General features: G+C 41.9%; 2 protein-coding genes across 2 annotated transcripts; one reads left to right on the top strand and one right to left on the bottom strand.

Annotated features, from left to right (window-relative positions):
* Positions 1–89: 89 nt before the first annotated feature.
* Positions 90–2,294, bottom strand: LOC126543926 (uncharacterized). Its single transcript, XM_050191075.3, has one exon. The coding sequence runs from the start codon at positions 2,060–2,062 to the stop codon at positions 275–277; it is 1,788 nt and encodes a 595-aa protein (XP_050047032.2). The 5' UTR covers positions 2,063–2,294; the 3' UTR covers positions 90–274.
* A 173-nt stretch (positions 2,295–2,467) lies between these two features.
* LOC126543929 (isocitrate dehydrogenase [NAD] subunit beta, mitochondrial-like) lies at positions 2,468–15,362 on the top strand. The gene is made up of 9 exons (XM_050191087.3): positions 2,468–2,585; positions 3,020–3,076; positions 8,261–8,403; positions 8,472–8,612; positions 8,711–8,843; positions 8,961–9,197; positions 9,398–9,544; positions 14,410–14,565; positions 14,744–15,362. Exons 1-9 carry the CDS (start codon positions 2,535–2,537, stop codon positions 14,819–14,821), a joined length of 1,143 nt encoding a protein of 380 aa, XP_050047044.1. The 5' UTR covers positions 2,468–2,534; the 3' UTR covers positions 14,822–15,362.
* The last annotated feature ends 22 nt before the right edge of the window (positions 15,363–15,384 follow it).

Genomic DNA, 15,384 nt, shown 5'->3' with positions numbered 1-15,384 from the left:
GCTTTTTCAATAATAATTTTTTCCTGTTCTTCCACGTACTTTTTGCCCTCGTTTAGCCATATGCCCAAATACTTGTATTTTTCAACATGATCAATCTTAGTGCTTTGTATTTCCAATGGTTCGTCAAATGAATTACGCACTGCTAAAATCGCACAGCTAAAAAGTATAAAAATGACAGTGGTCTTTGTCAAAGGTAAAAGTACAAGAGCAACACTGTAAAACACATGGCGGCATAATTTAAAACTATATACAATACAGGTGGCCATTTTCCATGTTATGGTCGCCGAAGTTTTCTCAAAAAATATGGCTCTCTGTAGCTCTTGGGCTGCAACTTCCTCCTGGATGGTCGACCCATCGAAGAGCGCAGGGCCCCATCTTCGTCTGTTGAGGAACTGGCCCCGATGTCCATCAGCTCTGGCCTGGGCAGGTTGCCACTGCGCTGAGGAGGTTCCGTTTCCGTGGGGCTGGCGTCGCGAATTATGTCACGCGATTTCTTGCCGGTGCGACGGGCCTGCTTGGAGAGCCGGGCTACTTTTTGCGAAGCTTCCTTTCCTGCTGCGGTGCCAATGTTCTCGCTGTCGCTCTTCTGTTTTTGTGGCACGTCGCCACTGCCTTCAGCATTGTGCACCTCGGAGTTTGCAGCACAAGGTGGCGCGTCACCCAGGCCTTCGAGTCTTGCATCAATAGTTTCTTCTTTTTTGTGAATGAAAATCGTCGCGCTGCAAGGTTCTTTCGGAGGCTCCTCGGAGTCTGCAGTGATGGGCATAGGGTGCTGTGGGCCTTCTTGTCGAGCAGCCATACTTTCTTTCACCTTGTTGACAACAAAAGTCACACGAGATGGCTTCTTGGTATCACTGGGTCGCGAGATGCAAGACTTTCTTGCTGCGTTTTTCCGTGGTGCCTGTTCTCCGACAGCCGCGTCCTCATCAATGGGCACGGTCTCTTCGGGAGCAGCTGCGTGACTGCCTCGAGGCGGTGGAGTAGAGGTGGGTGACTCAACGAAGGCGCACTCCAACAGAGACTCTGATGACAATGGCGAGGAACTGTTTGAGACGATGTGCTCTGCGAGCCCACGTCGCCTGGTACTGCGCGAACCCCTACGCAGAGGTTCAGACTTTCTAGGCCATGGCTGCAGAGGAATTTCAGACAGTCTCTGCCTCTGACGTGTTTGCACGGGGCTGCTGAAGCTGTCTTCATTGCAGCAATAGAAGCTGCCGTCTTTGTTGATGGTGTCGGGAGTGCGCGGGATCTTTGGCCTATAGCTGAAGGCTGCACTGTACTCGTTCACGCTGGGCCCTTTCACCTTGTCTGGAGGTGGCATAACTACAGACTCGGCACAGACGACAGTCTTCTCTTGTCCTGTGACCTCCTTCAAGAGAATTGAGGCTTCCTCATCGACCACTTTAAACGTTGGCACCGCAGGTTCGAAAGCAGAGTCAACAGGCTCATCGGAGAGGCTGGCACGCGTGCCAGCTGATGATCTTGTTTTGCGGCTCTTCCTGCGCACCGTGACTTTGGAGCACAAGTCGGGCTCAGGCTCTGTTCCATTCGTGCCGGAGTCTTGTGGTTGTTCCGACCTGCAAATCGTGGCCTCGTCTTCCTCGAGAATGACCGTGATGTTCCCAAATTCGTCGTACTGCCTGCCTGGTGGATGCAGAGAGTGCCTCCGTTCCTGAGCAGACGACAGGTCCAGGTCAGAGATGCCTGCGAGAGAGATGTCCACTCCGGGTGTCATTATGTCCTGCAACATCTTGATGGCTCGCGAGTGGTTCGTCACCATGGTGTGCATGTGTTGCAGGTTTGTCTCAAGCCACAACTTGACCTGAGGCAACACAAGGTTGTCAATCTTTTGCTGTCGGCTGCTGGCATCCTCCAACTCGCCAATTTTCACTTTGGCATCCCCGAGTGCTTTTGCAAGGAGCCTATTCTTCTGGAGTACGGCCCGTACTTTCTTCTTGTACTTTGCAAACATGTCCGACTGGTTCATCAAAGAACTGTGGTTGCTCTTGTTCGAGTGTCCCCACCTGACGTTATACTTGATCGGCAGCATGGTTGACGGCATTTGCAGGCCTCGGTGAAGTTAGACCTCGGTTAAACTGGGTCGGATGCTTTGCCAAACTGAGCACTTGGTATTCTTACCGGACTAGTCGACTGCGAATGCGACCAGCATGTGCAGAAACAATTTAACAAGCGGGTTGACAACGCGAACCATTACCGGGCCTACATAGAATGAAGAACAACTGGGCCTATTTAAACTCGATCTTGTAACTCACCAAATCTGTCAGCAAGTCAAAAACAATCTTTTCTAGCCATTTTTTTTGTAATTATTATTTAAAATATTTTGATGAAGTAGTTTATTAAGCTGTAAATTAATAAAATATTTGAAATTTTGATACTGTGTACTGAAATATTGTCAGATCACTGTCACCAGGTGGCTAGAGTCCGCTTTTTTACTATTATTTATTTGCATAAAGTGTAAAGTTCCCGTAGCGGTTTCGCCTTACAGCGCCGTGGTTGCAGGGATCTCCGACAGGATGATTAATTTTCGTTCAATATTGAAAAACTGTAGCAAGTTATGCAGCCTTGTACGTCCAGTAATTTCGTTATGCGGTGTTTTGAACCAACTGCTTGCAATTCTGGTGCATCAAAATAACCACTAAATATTTTGATCGTTTCCTCAGCTCAGTGATCTAAGAAGTGAAAGTGTGTGCGATGCATATTATAATGTCGCAAGAAAAAAACAAGAAAGACAAGCACTGTGTACTGGGACGCCAGCTGTATCAGCTCACTGTGCCATCTTACTGTTGCTGCCTGCTTGATGCTGCACTGATTGTGAAGCTCTCCACATTGCATGGAAAGCCGCGCCAGTAGCGTGTTCCTCTGTTTTCGACTGATCAAATTCTGTTACCATGCCGAATTAACGAAAATGTTAAACATAATGTTTATAAATAACGACCTTCTGTAGTTCCGCCTTGCAACTTAGCTTTAGCATGTGCGAAACTTTACTTCTCATTTGCAGAGCACACACAGGCATCAGAGGTGCATAGCAGTCACCGCTGGTCAGCTACAAGCCGTGGTAAGTTATTTGCGCATGCGGCTGAGGCGTTCCTTGAATTGTGTCCCTTATTTCTTGCCGCAAGCCGTTACACAATTATTCAACGGCGTTACGTTCTAAAATTCTTCGTGACCTTGCTGTTACCTTGGCGTTTCTACTAAGAACTTTGGCGTATTCATTTTACATGTGTTGACCTGGTCTTCACCCAGATTTCGGTGAGTTCATTGATTCACAGACATAGTTCATCTGGTTGTAGTAGCATGCACGAGTGTGGATCAGGATACCACTAACCTACAGTACTGGTTACCTGTGCACACACGCCCGCTCGAACTCTTTGGGGAGCACTTGTGGCGTGTACTTAATGCATGTGCATTAAGTACGCAAAATCTTTCAGTAACATGACGCCTAACTTTCATTCTGTATGTGTGAAGTGCCACTGTTTATGCAAGACTATAGACGATGCTTTCATTTATAAATTATAATAATAACTTGTCCATGTGCAAACCTAACTGACACCTGATCGGTCACGCTCCCTTTCAGAGCATTCTGTGTTACATGTAGGAACCACTAACACACATGACTTATTGATGAGTGTGATGTCTGCTTGTCCCTACCCCTTTAGAAAAAAGGGGGTCACTGCAGTCACTCCTACAATATGTAAGCAGCACTTGGCCTGTAAAGAGCTGCTATTTTCTTAGAAAGACTAGCATGCAGCAGAGTAGTGCATGCTCTGACGCTCGGGAAGCTTTAGCTACTTGCATTTCGTTTTTACTTTTCATTGGTTGGACTGCACTTTCCTGTTGTGTACGTGTGTGTGTGCTTTGTGCAGATGCCATTGTTCCAATTTCTTTTCTTGCTGGCTTGTGCCATGCACTTGCACCATTCATCAGGTTGGGAGTACATTTGCATTGCACGGAACAACAGCAAGCCCATGATGAAGTGAATGCACTGGCTGCTGCAATTTTCTATGAAGCTATTACTTTCTTGTGTGTACACATTCCTCTGCATTTAGGTTTGGGTAGGACACTAATATGAATAGCAGTGTATAGTTTTCGAGTAAGTATAGGAGATAACAAAATAAATGTGGTTACTACAATATAAGTAAGAAAAAGCTTTCTGCATTATTTTGCAGCGCTCGTGATTAAGTGTTTTAACTCTAAAACATTGCCAAAGAAAGTTCTGCACAAGAATAGGTATCTTGCTTTAGCTAAGACTATCCCATTTTCTTTTGAACACTATCCAGGTATCTCATCTTTGTTCAAATGAGACTATCTAATCTCCTGTTTCTTTGCATGGAAGTATCAATATTCCACAACACATCAAGGCTCTGTTTCTTAGAAAGGACATACTTTATTTATCAAATAAAAATTAAGTAGAAACCCCCAGTCGAGGACATTGCTGGCGTTGTACCTCAGTGCTCTTCTGACAAATTTTGTCAGGTCCAGATAGGTTGTGGCTCGAGTCAGCCGCTCAGCCTTGGGAGAAGGTGAATGAAGTAGGTGCACGGTGTTGATGGTGGGCGGAATTCACCTGAACTGTTGGAGAACAGTCAGGCATGAAGCATGATGCATGACTTAAAACATGCAGCTTCTCCAAACCTTGCAGTGCTTCTGAGTGTTGTTCTGTTTTATTCCATGAAATAAGTACATTTTCTTAAGGAATGCAGCAATATTATAAGTTCTAAACACAAAATTAATACTTTCACTTTAAATAAGAATATCGGATTCAATAGCTTTGTATTATTGTATTATATTTTGGCTAATTATATAAAGTTGCTGAGCGGGTCTGTCTGTAAAAAGGGCCATGCATGTGGTGTTTTTACACTGGCCATTTCAGTTGCGTACTATTAAGGCAGCCTAGGCAGAAGTACTTTGCTCCTATAATCTGTCATCCTAATGAAAGGTTATTGCAAGAGCTATTGTTGCTGTGTGAAGGGAGCACTTTCTGTGTGTACACATGGAGCAGTAACCTTCTCTAGAGGTATTCGAATAGCAAAATTTCTTTACCAGATCAAATGCTGAATATATTTTTCCTTTCTAAACAAAGTAAAATAGAAAGGTTGTGTGGAGTCTATTATGGGTTAAAAAAAAAAAAATCTCATTTACATTATTTGGTGCAATGACATTCACAACTAGATGTCCAGTGTAGTGAACCAGCTTGTAAATGATAAGAAATTCCCGGCCACGGCGGCCGCATTTCGATGGGGGCGAAATGCGAAAACACCCGTCTACTTAGATTTAGGTGCACATTAAAGAACCCCAGGTGGTCAAAATTTCCGTAGTCCTCCACTGCGGCGTACTTGATAATCGGAAAGTGGTTTTGGCACGTAAAACCTCATAATTTAAAATAATAAGCAATTGAAAAGTGATCATATTTGGTGCACCATGACATTAACAGTAATGAAACAAGTTTACCGCAGATAACCAGATGCACATAGGGTGCTGCACTCATGGAAGTCTAATACTATAGCACCACACATCAGTTTAAGAAAATGCATAACAAAGCAAGGTTGGTTATATAACATTGTTTTACCTATATTGAGACAACAATTTGTGGGCTGCCTAAAGGCCAAGAGCTCTATTAAATGATGAAAAATTATTTTGCAAATGTTGGCTCTTCCATGCTTTTACTCAGCAATTAGTGGCTCTCTGCAGCAATCGCAGCTATCCTGCAGCAGAATCATTCGGAACATTTTCAACTTGCTTTGGTTTTTCTTCCTGTAGACTCGCATAAGCATTGTCATCTATTATATTCAAACAAATGAATTTTTGAAACTTTGCAATAGCAAATTCGTGGATAGAATACAGATCGAATAGAAAATATTTAATTTGTATTCAAGTATTCACACGCCCTCACTTTTCTATTTATTTTTGTATAACCTGCTGTGGTGTAATCAAGCATTCAGTATTCATTTTTGAGGCGGCACCTTCAGTGGTGTGCAGTTTCTTCTCTTGGTGAAGCCCACAGTGTTTGTCACTGCACATATTGTAGCTATTTAGAACAACTTTTCCAGTAAATGTTGGCATATAAGACATCAAATTCTACTGCAAACCATTTCATACATAGTTGGCAAATGCGACAAAGGGTAGAGATACTCTTTTTCACTGCTCGCATTCATGACCGAAGAATAGCGGGTCACATATGAAAGAAAGATATAGGTGGGCGCCATGTAATTCAATGCAGCATTATGTCTTGTACTTTTATTTTGAAAAATTTGACATGTTATGGTATAGAAGCTGTTTCAGATATGAATTTATTTACCACTGAACAAGTGGAGTGATATATTTCTGGGACCAGCGGCCAAAGCACTTGCACTCATGACAAAAACATTGTCACATACTGAAAGCGTAAAGTTCACAAACAGTGTGTGATTCGACATAATCTTACGTATGGAAGTTGTAGTTGTAATATATGAAAATATTCTGTAGAAAGTGTTGCAGAGCAAAAGGAACTCCACTATGAAATGCACAGAGAGAGATTTCTGTGACCGCCTTACTTGTACAACTTGTGCAGCATTGCCAGCTACATATGAAACAGAGTATAAGCAAATAATTGCTGTTGTGATGGCATCACCACTGAAGGTAACTTAAGCGTGTTTTGCAACTGGCCATGTAATTTATGTAGTCCCAATGGTTTCTGGTAGCATGTGTGAAGTACTTTGACGCCACACAATGTGATTCTGAAGTTTTGCGTGCCACATAACTGACCACATATTTTAGACTACAGTAGACCTCCATTGACATGTTTTTTAGGAGACCACAGGAAGAGAATGCATGGTCGAAAAACATGTAACATCCAATGGTGGAAGCACTACAGATGAGGCGAAAAGCTACATCCACAAATCTTTCTGTAAAGTTCAATATAAAGCCACTAAACTATTGAGAACGCACCATATAAAGCTCACTATGCTGCTTGGCAGTTACAGTGAATGGGGAGCAGTCTTAGCCTTAAATCACACTAAATGAAGATTGCGATTTCCATCTGGCGATTGTGTTGAAGGTTTGATAATAACAATCTCTTTTTGAGCACTTGTAGCTTTTTTTCGGTGTCTGTGCAACCATGTATTTTGAAGTAATTGCACAAGCTATCAAAGACCACAAAAGAGCCGTTTACTGTAACTGCTGCCGACAGACGATTCATTTCTGTGGTGCACTGTCGTAATTTTTTTAACTTAAAGGGACACTAAAGGAAAATACTAAGTTGACATGGACTGTTAAAATACCATTCCAGAAACCTTGTAGCGCTTTTCAAGTCAAGAAAAGACTTAGTTTATCAGAAAGCTACGTCTGAAGGGTCTGAATACCTTCAGCGCAATTCAACTCGCCCGTCCACGAGCGGGGAGTGGTGATGTTGCAAACTCCCTCACTGCCCTTTACTGCCATCGGTGAGTACAACAGCATCCGAAAGAGGGTGGTACGAGTTTTCCGCACAAAGCGCATTGCGCAGTAATGAAGAAACTGAGCCAAGACAGAGTGTTGGATTCGCCCATGTAGCTGCTCTTGGTCAAGTGGCATGAACCGTTCGGGAATCCTGCAACATCACATGGAGGTAGCATTCTCTGCTACTTGCAGTTTGTGATAGTTTTGCAAGCCAGCAACACAAGCACAGCACTACACGATAATCAGACTACTGAAACGCGAAAACGCGGCCGGCACAGAGTGGCGAAAACTAAACATCTGACCCGCCCGCATCTTTGTCAGGGGTAACATCGAGTTCTTATTTCTTTCTAAAATTTGAGTAGAACTGCACAAGTAGCATTTTCTTTCCTCTTGTAATTCAATACAATGATCTTTTTATTATGAGTGGTTGAGTACTAGTGGCAGAAATATGAGGAGTGCCTTCATCATCGGGCTAGTACTTGAATGTCGCTGGGGGGTCTCAACTAGTGTCCTGCATTTACCTCAATTTCTCGATTACAAAACTTCTGTTCATGGCAACATTCATGCTTTAGACATTCTTGAGCACTAAGCTTGACTTAATATTTGCCTTTAGTGTCCCTTTAACAACCTATAAGGGAAACATAATAGGAAGCTAATACACATGACCCTATGGAAACAAAATGGGGTCAGCATTTTAGAACATAAGTCTGGGAAACATAACAAATGGGAACGTGCTAATGAAGTTCTACTGTATGCTATAGTTTTGCCTGCTATTCACGGAATAAGCTTTCTTACGTTTTCTATGTTTTTACATTTGATATCTTAGCAAGAGCCAGTTTCACGCCCTCAAGCCAAGATCAAATGCACTCTCATTCCTGGTGATGGTGTTGGGCCAGAGCTTGCTGATGCTGTCAAAAAGGTCTTTGAGGCCATCAGTATTCCTATTGAGTTTGAAGAACTCTTCTTGAGGTATGTTTCAAAGCTGAATAAGTCGCACTGGGAAGTTACTGTTCTGGCTTTTTTTTAACTTGTTACAGTGAGATTCACCATACCATTAGTGCACCACTTGAAACTGTGATAGAGTCTGTGCAGAAGAATGGCATTGCACTCAAAGGAATTTTGTCTTCACCAAACATCTCGCACACAGGGGAATTGCAAACATTGAATATGAAGATCAGGTAAAGGAATTTTTTTGCATTTTCTTGTGAGGATATCTTGTTTTGGTGAATAATTGCTAGTGCTAATAAATGCATCTTGTTTTGACTGTGGTTTTCAGAAACCAGCTGGACCTGTTTGCCAATGTGGTTCATGTGCGCAGTCTACCGGGGATCAAAACTCGGCACAATAATCTTGACTTTTTTGTTATTCGGGAACAGACAGAAGGTGAATACAGCGCTCTTGAACATGAGGTAAGGTGTCATTTTGTATTTGCATCTTTCAGCCTGTTTTGAATTGAATGTACTCTACATTTTGTTGTGAGTACCACACTTTACTTTCTTTTTTTTTTTTTTTTTTTCTTTTTTCAGAGTGTACACGGAGTGATAGAATGTCTTAAGATTGTCACTGAGACTAAGTCCCGCAAGATTGCAAAATTTGCCTTTGACTACGCCACCAAGCATGGCCGGAAGAAAGTCACAGTGGTACACAAGGCTAACATAATGAAACTTGGAGATGGCCTATTCTTGCGCTGCTGTCAGGAAATATCGGAGCTCTACCCACAGATTGAGTTTGAGTCCATGATCATTGACAACACGTGCATGCAGGTGACTACTATTTTGTCTGCATTGCCTTTTTCTTTTTTACTTTTTTTTGATGGGGCTTGTTTGGCATTAAGGAAGGTCGATAAAAAAGTTGATGTTAATTTGCCATGTGTACTTATAACGAGCAAAAGTATTAACACTGCTTAATGTGCCAGAAAGTTATGTTACCTGAAAACATGGAAAGCAACGAATTTCTCTTTTAGTTGGTGGCCAATCCTCATCGGTTTGATGTGATGGTAATGCCCAACCTGTATGGAAATATCATCGACAACTTGGCTGCTGGCCTTGTCGGTGGTGCAGGTGTAGTTCCTGGAGCCAGCTACAGCTCAGACTGTGTGATTTATGAGCCAGTAAGTTTTTCCTCCTTTTTATTTTGTGGTCCTGCTGTCAAGTCCATAACTGTACATGATAAATATGAAATGCTCAAGTTGTGCTTCTTATAATGCAGAACGGCGGGTAATTCCTTACAACCACAGACCAGAACAAGTCAAGATGCAGGGTTCTTTGCTATGACAGTTCTTGTACTGCTTTCTTTTGGTCTAGTCATGACCTTTGGGAGCAAAAATGTATTATGATGTCATGGCACATGGGTACGTGGCCAGGATTTCATGTTGGTTGCATTGCAGCAGCTCGGTCTGATCATCTCATTGATGTAGTGCAAGCTAGCATGCAAAGATTTTGAACATGCTATATAATTAAAGCTTCGAGTACTTTAGTCTGCTAATCTCTGATTGGTGTGATTGTTTAGCTTGGTGTGACAAGCCACTGACGGTGATTTAACCCTTGCTTCATCAGTTTTTGAGATCAACCAAGTGAACGCTTGGTGTCAGCCAGAGCTCTACTTTGCAGGCCATACGTTAGGAAGTTGATTATCAGTAGTCAGGAAATTAAAGGTTACAGGGCTCTTTAGGTTGAGATAAGTTCATTTGCCTATTGTCTATCTTAAACGTTGCCAAAGTATAAAAATTGAGTTTTTAGTGCATGCTCTTCCTGTCTATAAGGCTTATTGTATGACGGACGTTCCGAAAGTGTTTCGTCGTTTTTTTTAAAGAGAAGATGGTACACTAGGTGAAACAAACAATCGTCACAAGAATGCACGCCTCTTACTGGTTCAATAACGGAAGGAGCATCAGCAGAGGAGGAATGACGCATGTGCAGAGCTCCAAAGAAAAGAGAGTAGCAGCAGACCAGCATGGGGCCTGAGGTTATTTGAGTACAAATCACAATGGCAGACAGATGTGTGCTGGTGACGTGGTTGCCAATCGAAGTGCAAGCTGTTATCCGGTATGAATGGGCACCTGTTCCCTGCATTAAAAGCCGCACTCTTGGAACATCACTTCTAAAACAGTGCTGAGGTGGAGCAGGCTGTGCGACAATTCCTTGCATCGCAGAACACCGAGTTTTACCAGAGTGGTTTCTTCAAACTGATTGTGCATGCTCCAACAAATGTCTCAGTGTTGGTGGTGACTATGTGGAAAAATGATGCCATAGTGTATTTCTTTTTTTGGCAATAAAGTTTCCGTGTGAAAACAAATGACGAAACTTACTTTCGGAATGTCCCTCACAGTTGTCGAGTGTGTATAAGCTGTCGGCACTTCTGGTAGCATGATTTGTTCTTTTGATCAACTCACTTGGTATAGCCGTTGTGCCTTGCTCAGAAATGGATTGATGGAAAAACTTTGCCCTCAATTTTAATGCCATTGACAGTTGATGACCTGAGTAATGATGTTGCAGTATCCACGATTTCAATGTAAGAGTCTGTTTGGATACACAGGCTTTACCATTGATTTGGAATGATTCATTAGAATGAGTCTGCTGATAACCATGCTTACTGCCCAAGGTGCTTGTACACATCAGAAGACTATGCTTTGGTGGCTGTCACCTTAAAAATATTGTCAATTGCTTTTTAAGCTGTAATTTACATGCTTCAAAATCGGGAATGTATGTACCATTATAACTAGACTCGTATATCCATTGAGGATCCTCAAGTTTGCTGTTGTTTTTTTTTTGTCACTGCTGTTTTAGCCTCTTGATATGTAATTGTCATGGATCATGCCATATTAGTCTTGTCATTTGCTTACATCAAATAAATGCTCAGACCATCTAAACCTTAGGAAAGATATTGGCTAGTGCCTTAAATAATTAATAATAATAATAATACTTGTTTCTACAAACCTGTTTTGACTTTGGTACCCAGGAGGTATATGTGTCATCACATCATGATACACTGGCTGCTCCATTCCTGCTATCTGTGCAGCTGCTATGCGAGTGCAACCAGAAGAAACAAGTGTTGCAATCTTGTTTATTCTTGTACAAGCAACATCAGTATATCTAGCCTTATTGCTATACAATGTCAGCAAATTTCTTTCTGTGTTGTGATATCATGAAAATCGGCCATGGCAACTGCATTTTGATGGGGGCGAAATGTGAAAACACACGTGAAGATTTAGGTGCACACTAAAGAACCCCAGGTTTTCCAAATTTCCGGAGCCCCCCACTACACATGCCTCATGATCGGATCATGGTTTTGGCACATAAAACCCCATAAATTAATTTTTTAATTAGATAATGGTAATCTTGATGATAGCATGTCAGCATTCAGAGGCCAACGTTCACATCAAATTAAAATATTTTTAATGCATGTGACCTTCCTAGATTTTTGTATGTGCTTGCAGTAATTGCAGTGATCTGATTGCTGTGCCAATAGCTATGCTAATTGTGTCAAGAAGCCAATCATGCTGTACTGCTACACTTAAGCAATATTTGTATTTCAAGCACGAAGCCATGAACAAATCCTGTTTATATGTTTCTCATGGCAGCTTTGTGATCTTTGCGACTATGCGTCATTGTAATAGCAGTGCGCGATAGAGCACTGACATTTGCACTCAACCTTCAGAACAAACCGAAGCAAAGCTACCATAGCAAGACTGGGTGGCCTCTGAGGTTTATATCATAATATTGTATTTTCACACATCATCCTAAGCAAGGTACAATAAAACCTTTCTACATGAAGCATTTTCTGCATGTGAAAATACTAAGTGAAAATGCAGGTGCAACATTCTGTGCTCGTACTATGCTGGTTAGTGCCCATTAATAAATGTATCCTAGTTGGAACCACACTACCAGAGGCACAGTATATATTCTCCATCAGAAAGATGCAGCCACACCATTCAGTATAGGGGCCACAGCTGATAGCAGTTTTAACTGCTGTCAGCTGCAATAACTTTTCAGCCTGTTTACCTATCACAGTGCTGACGCTGTTCAGGTTCCTAAGCCTGAACAGCTTAGAAGGAGCTGGCCATGATGCACCTTGCATACTTTCGATAAAATGTAAGAATTGTTAATGTTTCAAAACACCAGTGGGCTCATCACTTCTATGGGTACTCATTGTGCAGTTTCTAGCTGAGCTGAAATGGGAGATTTTGCAAAAAAGCACCACTCTGCATGACAGCTTTGGCACACTGACACCACTTCTAATGCCCCTTAAAGCAAACATGTCCATGTGTTGTAGGATGCTTTTGTGTTGTGTGATCAGCTGTTGCTCCCAGCTTATAGAAATTCCTAGTCATCCCATGAGCACAAATAGCACGCAGTGCACACAGATGTTGACAAGGTGCCAGCCAGTTAAACATATTTTGATAGCCGCTCTTCTTTGAATAACTGTTGAAACTTGCCTTGGTCTTGTTTTGGCCTTTATGGAGGCTGCTGATGTGTATGTAATATGTATTCTGCAAAAGCTTATAATCAATACTGCAGTGGCAAATTGCTTCACTAAAAAAAAAGAAGTGCCTTATATAGCAAATTTCATTTAAGGTTTGGTTTATCCCCTTCAGGTGCTGTGTGCACGATTGTGCATACCAAAATCGTGCATTGAAAGTAGAAGCACGGGTGAAAATAATATTTAAGATGTGCTTCATATATATGTAAATACTTCTAAATGGACCTGTGCTGCAAGTTTGAATAATATGTGCAAAGTCTACCAGTAAAGAGTTCAAAGGAACACAGCTGTCTGTTTGCCTTCAGTGTGACTATGTCGTCATGTAGCAGGTTTAATCTTTCTTTGTTTTTCGCTATGTTTTACATCAGGCATATTTTTTAATTGGCTGTGTAGGTGCTTTGTAACTGTGCTAGACGCAAAAGAGTTTTATGTTCTCGTATATGACGTTCATGTAGAGAGTTCTCACTTGGAGTCTGTATTCTAGAAAGTTGAGAAAACTCACTGGAAAATTGAAAATTCTGAAGTCATTCTGCAGCTGTATGTTTTTCATGATTAAGAAAATACAAGAACTGTGGTGAAATTAAATCTTGAATGAGCAGAATTCATTGGTGCCAGGAAGGAATACGGGTCTCGGGTCTTCTTCATAATCATTTTTTTAGGCCTTTATACAAAGAACCTGACGTTATCAACAGTTATGAACCTGAGGATATTGTGTAGCTTGAATACGAACTGATGCTCCCTTATGGACTTGTCACATAACTGTAGTGTCTAGCTAGCATCCAAAGTAGTGGCAACGCTAGAAACTGGTAATTCTTTCAGCTATAGCGCTTCAGTATTATTGTTGTGGGCTACTATCAGGTGTATATTTTGTTACATTCCACTTTATTTTCCTTTTTTTTTTTATCACATGGGGCACTGAGTGACTGATCACAGCAATAACAGCAGAGCAGTGGCATGCGAGTCGTGCTCAAGCCAATTACAAAGGGCAGAAAGAACGGATAATGAAGTGGCATGATACAAGATACGGGCCCAACTTGCTTCTTAACCTCAGGGTTAGCTTGGTGCTCTTAATGGCATTGCATTAGGTGTCAGCAGAAAAGCCTACTTGCAGAACTTTTCAAGGTTTATTTTGTAGGAAAAGACAGTGCAAAGCTTTGGTATTGTATATGTATAACCGGCACCAAATGTGTGTTTTACTGCTATAAAATAACATGTTTAGCTGCTCCATATTACTGTGATCAAATCCCCTTTGTCTATGTGTAAGAATAAAATTTTTAGTTAAAGCTGAGTTGTAGTAGTTTTATGTATCTTCCTAGTGAATGCTGTGATGAGCCGATAGCATGTTACTGGCACGGACAAAGAAGATGTCTTGTTTGGCACTAGCACCATCTCTGTCTTGTTCGTTTCTGTCATCCTTGTCTTTAAATTGCTACTTTTACAGCTGTGGTAGTACAGCACGGACACTTGCGCTCTGAGTTCTTTTTTCGTCATTTACAGGGAGCACGACACACATTTGGAGAGGCCACAGGCAAGAATATTGCAAACCCGACAGCTATGTTTCTGTGTGCTGCACAAATGCTACGCCATGTGAACCTTCATTACTATGCTACTCTTGTAAAGGATGCTGTGGAGAAGGTCATCAAGAGTGGCAAGGTATGCTTCCATATTTAGATCAGCATAATTGTACACGATGATTTAATCATTTTACAAAGTACATTTAGGGCAAAAACTATTTTGTATTTTAAGCATACCCAGCATTACCCTAACTGATGGCTCATTTGCACTTTAGGTATCCTTTTGAATTACCTCTACCATTTTTCTTCACTTTTAGGTTCGTACTCGAGACCTTGGTGGCTACGCCAGCACAACCGACTTTACTGCTGCGGTCATCCAGAATCTCCCACACTAGGAACATGCAAGTGGTCACACCGCTAGCATTTGTGCTGTATAGTTTCCAGTATAGTGCTGTTCGTTCTTTGTCAATACTGAGACGCACACATGCTCTTAAAAAGGACTTTTAATTGAGCTTCATGCCACAACATGACTCTTTGAGTGCAGTCAGTTGCAGGTTGTGGCACGACACCAAAATAAGGTTCTTTGCACTCATTTAGGTGAATTTTAGGTAATTTAAGGAGATTATTACATTAGCGGCTTATGGGTATTCCTGTGAGATTTTGGCAGTCAAGGAACTGAGAAACCACAGTGAAGCTTTCTGGCAGGTGCAGCCTATTCCTATTCCATTCCCCTAGAAGGGCTCAAATTGTTGTCTAAGGGAACTAGTCTGCAATGTTTTGACAGAGCCTGCTTGCCCTTGGGAGAAGTAGTGATAGTGCGTTTGCAGGTTAGCAACAGTGTTGTGATGTGCTACACAGGAGACCAGGCTGCTTTCGCATTCTTTTATCCTCTCACTGCATTTTGTGCTGAATAAAATTATCTCCCATTCATCAGAAGGTGCTCTGCCAACGATTGTAC

The sequence above is a fragment of the Dermacentor andersoni genome, chromosome 1 (assembly GCF_023375885.2).
Source record: "Dermacentor andersoni chromosome 1, qqDerAnde1_hic_scaffold, whole genome shotgun sequence".
NCBI classification, from domain to species: Eukaryota; Metazoa; Arthropoda; class Arachnida; order Ixodida; family Ixodidae; genus Dermacentor; species Dermacentor andersoni.
The sequence above is the reverse complement of the archived record's forward strand: the minus strand, read 5'-3'. Positions and strand labels throughout refer to the sequence as shown.

Coding starts and splice junctions, on each gene's coding strand:
- LOC126543926 (XM_050191075.3), bottom strand. CDS start 2,062: ATGCCGTCAACCATGCTGCCGATCAAGTATAACGTCAGGTGGGGACAC.
- LOC126543929 (XM_050191087.3), top strand. CDS start 2,535: ATGATTAATTTTCGTTCAATATTGAAAAACTGTAGCAAGTTATGCAGC. Junction 2,586..3,019: donor GTAGCAAGTTATGCAGCCTT/GTACGTCCAGTA, acceptor TCTCATTTGCAG/AGCACACACAGGCATCAGAG. Junction 14,566..14,743: donor AGGTCATCAAGAGTGGCAAG/GTATGCTTCCAT, acceptor CTTCACTTTTAG/GTTCGTACTCGAGACCTTGG.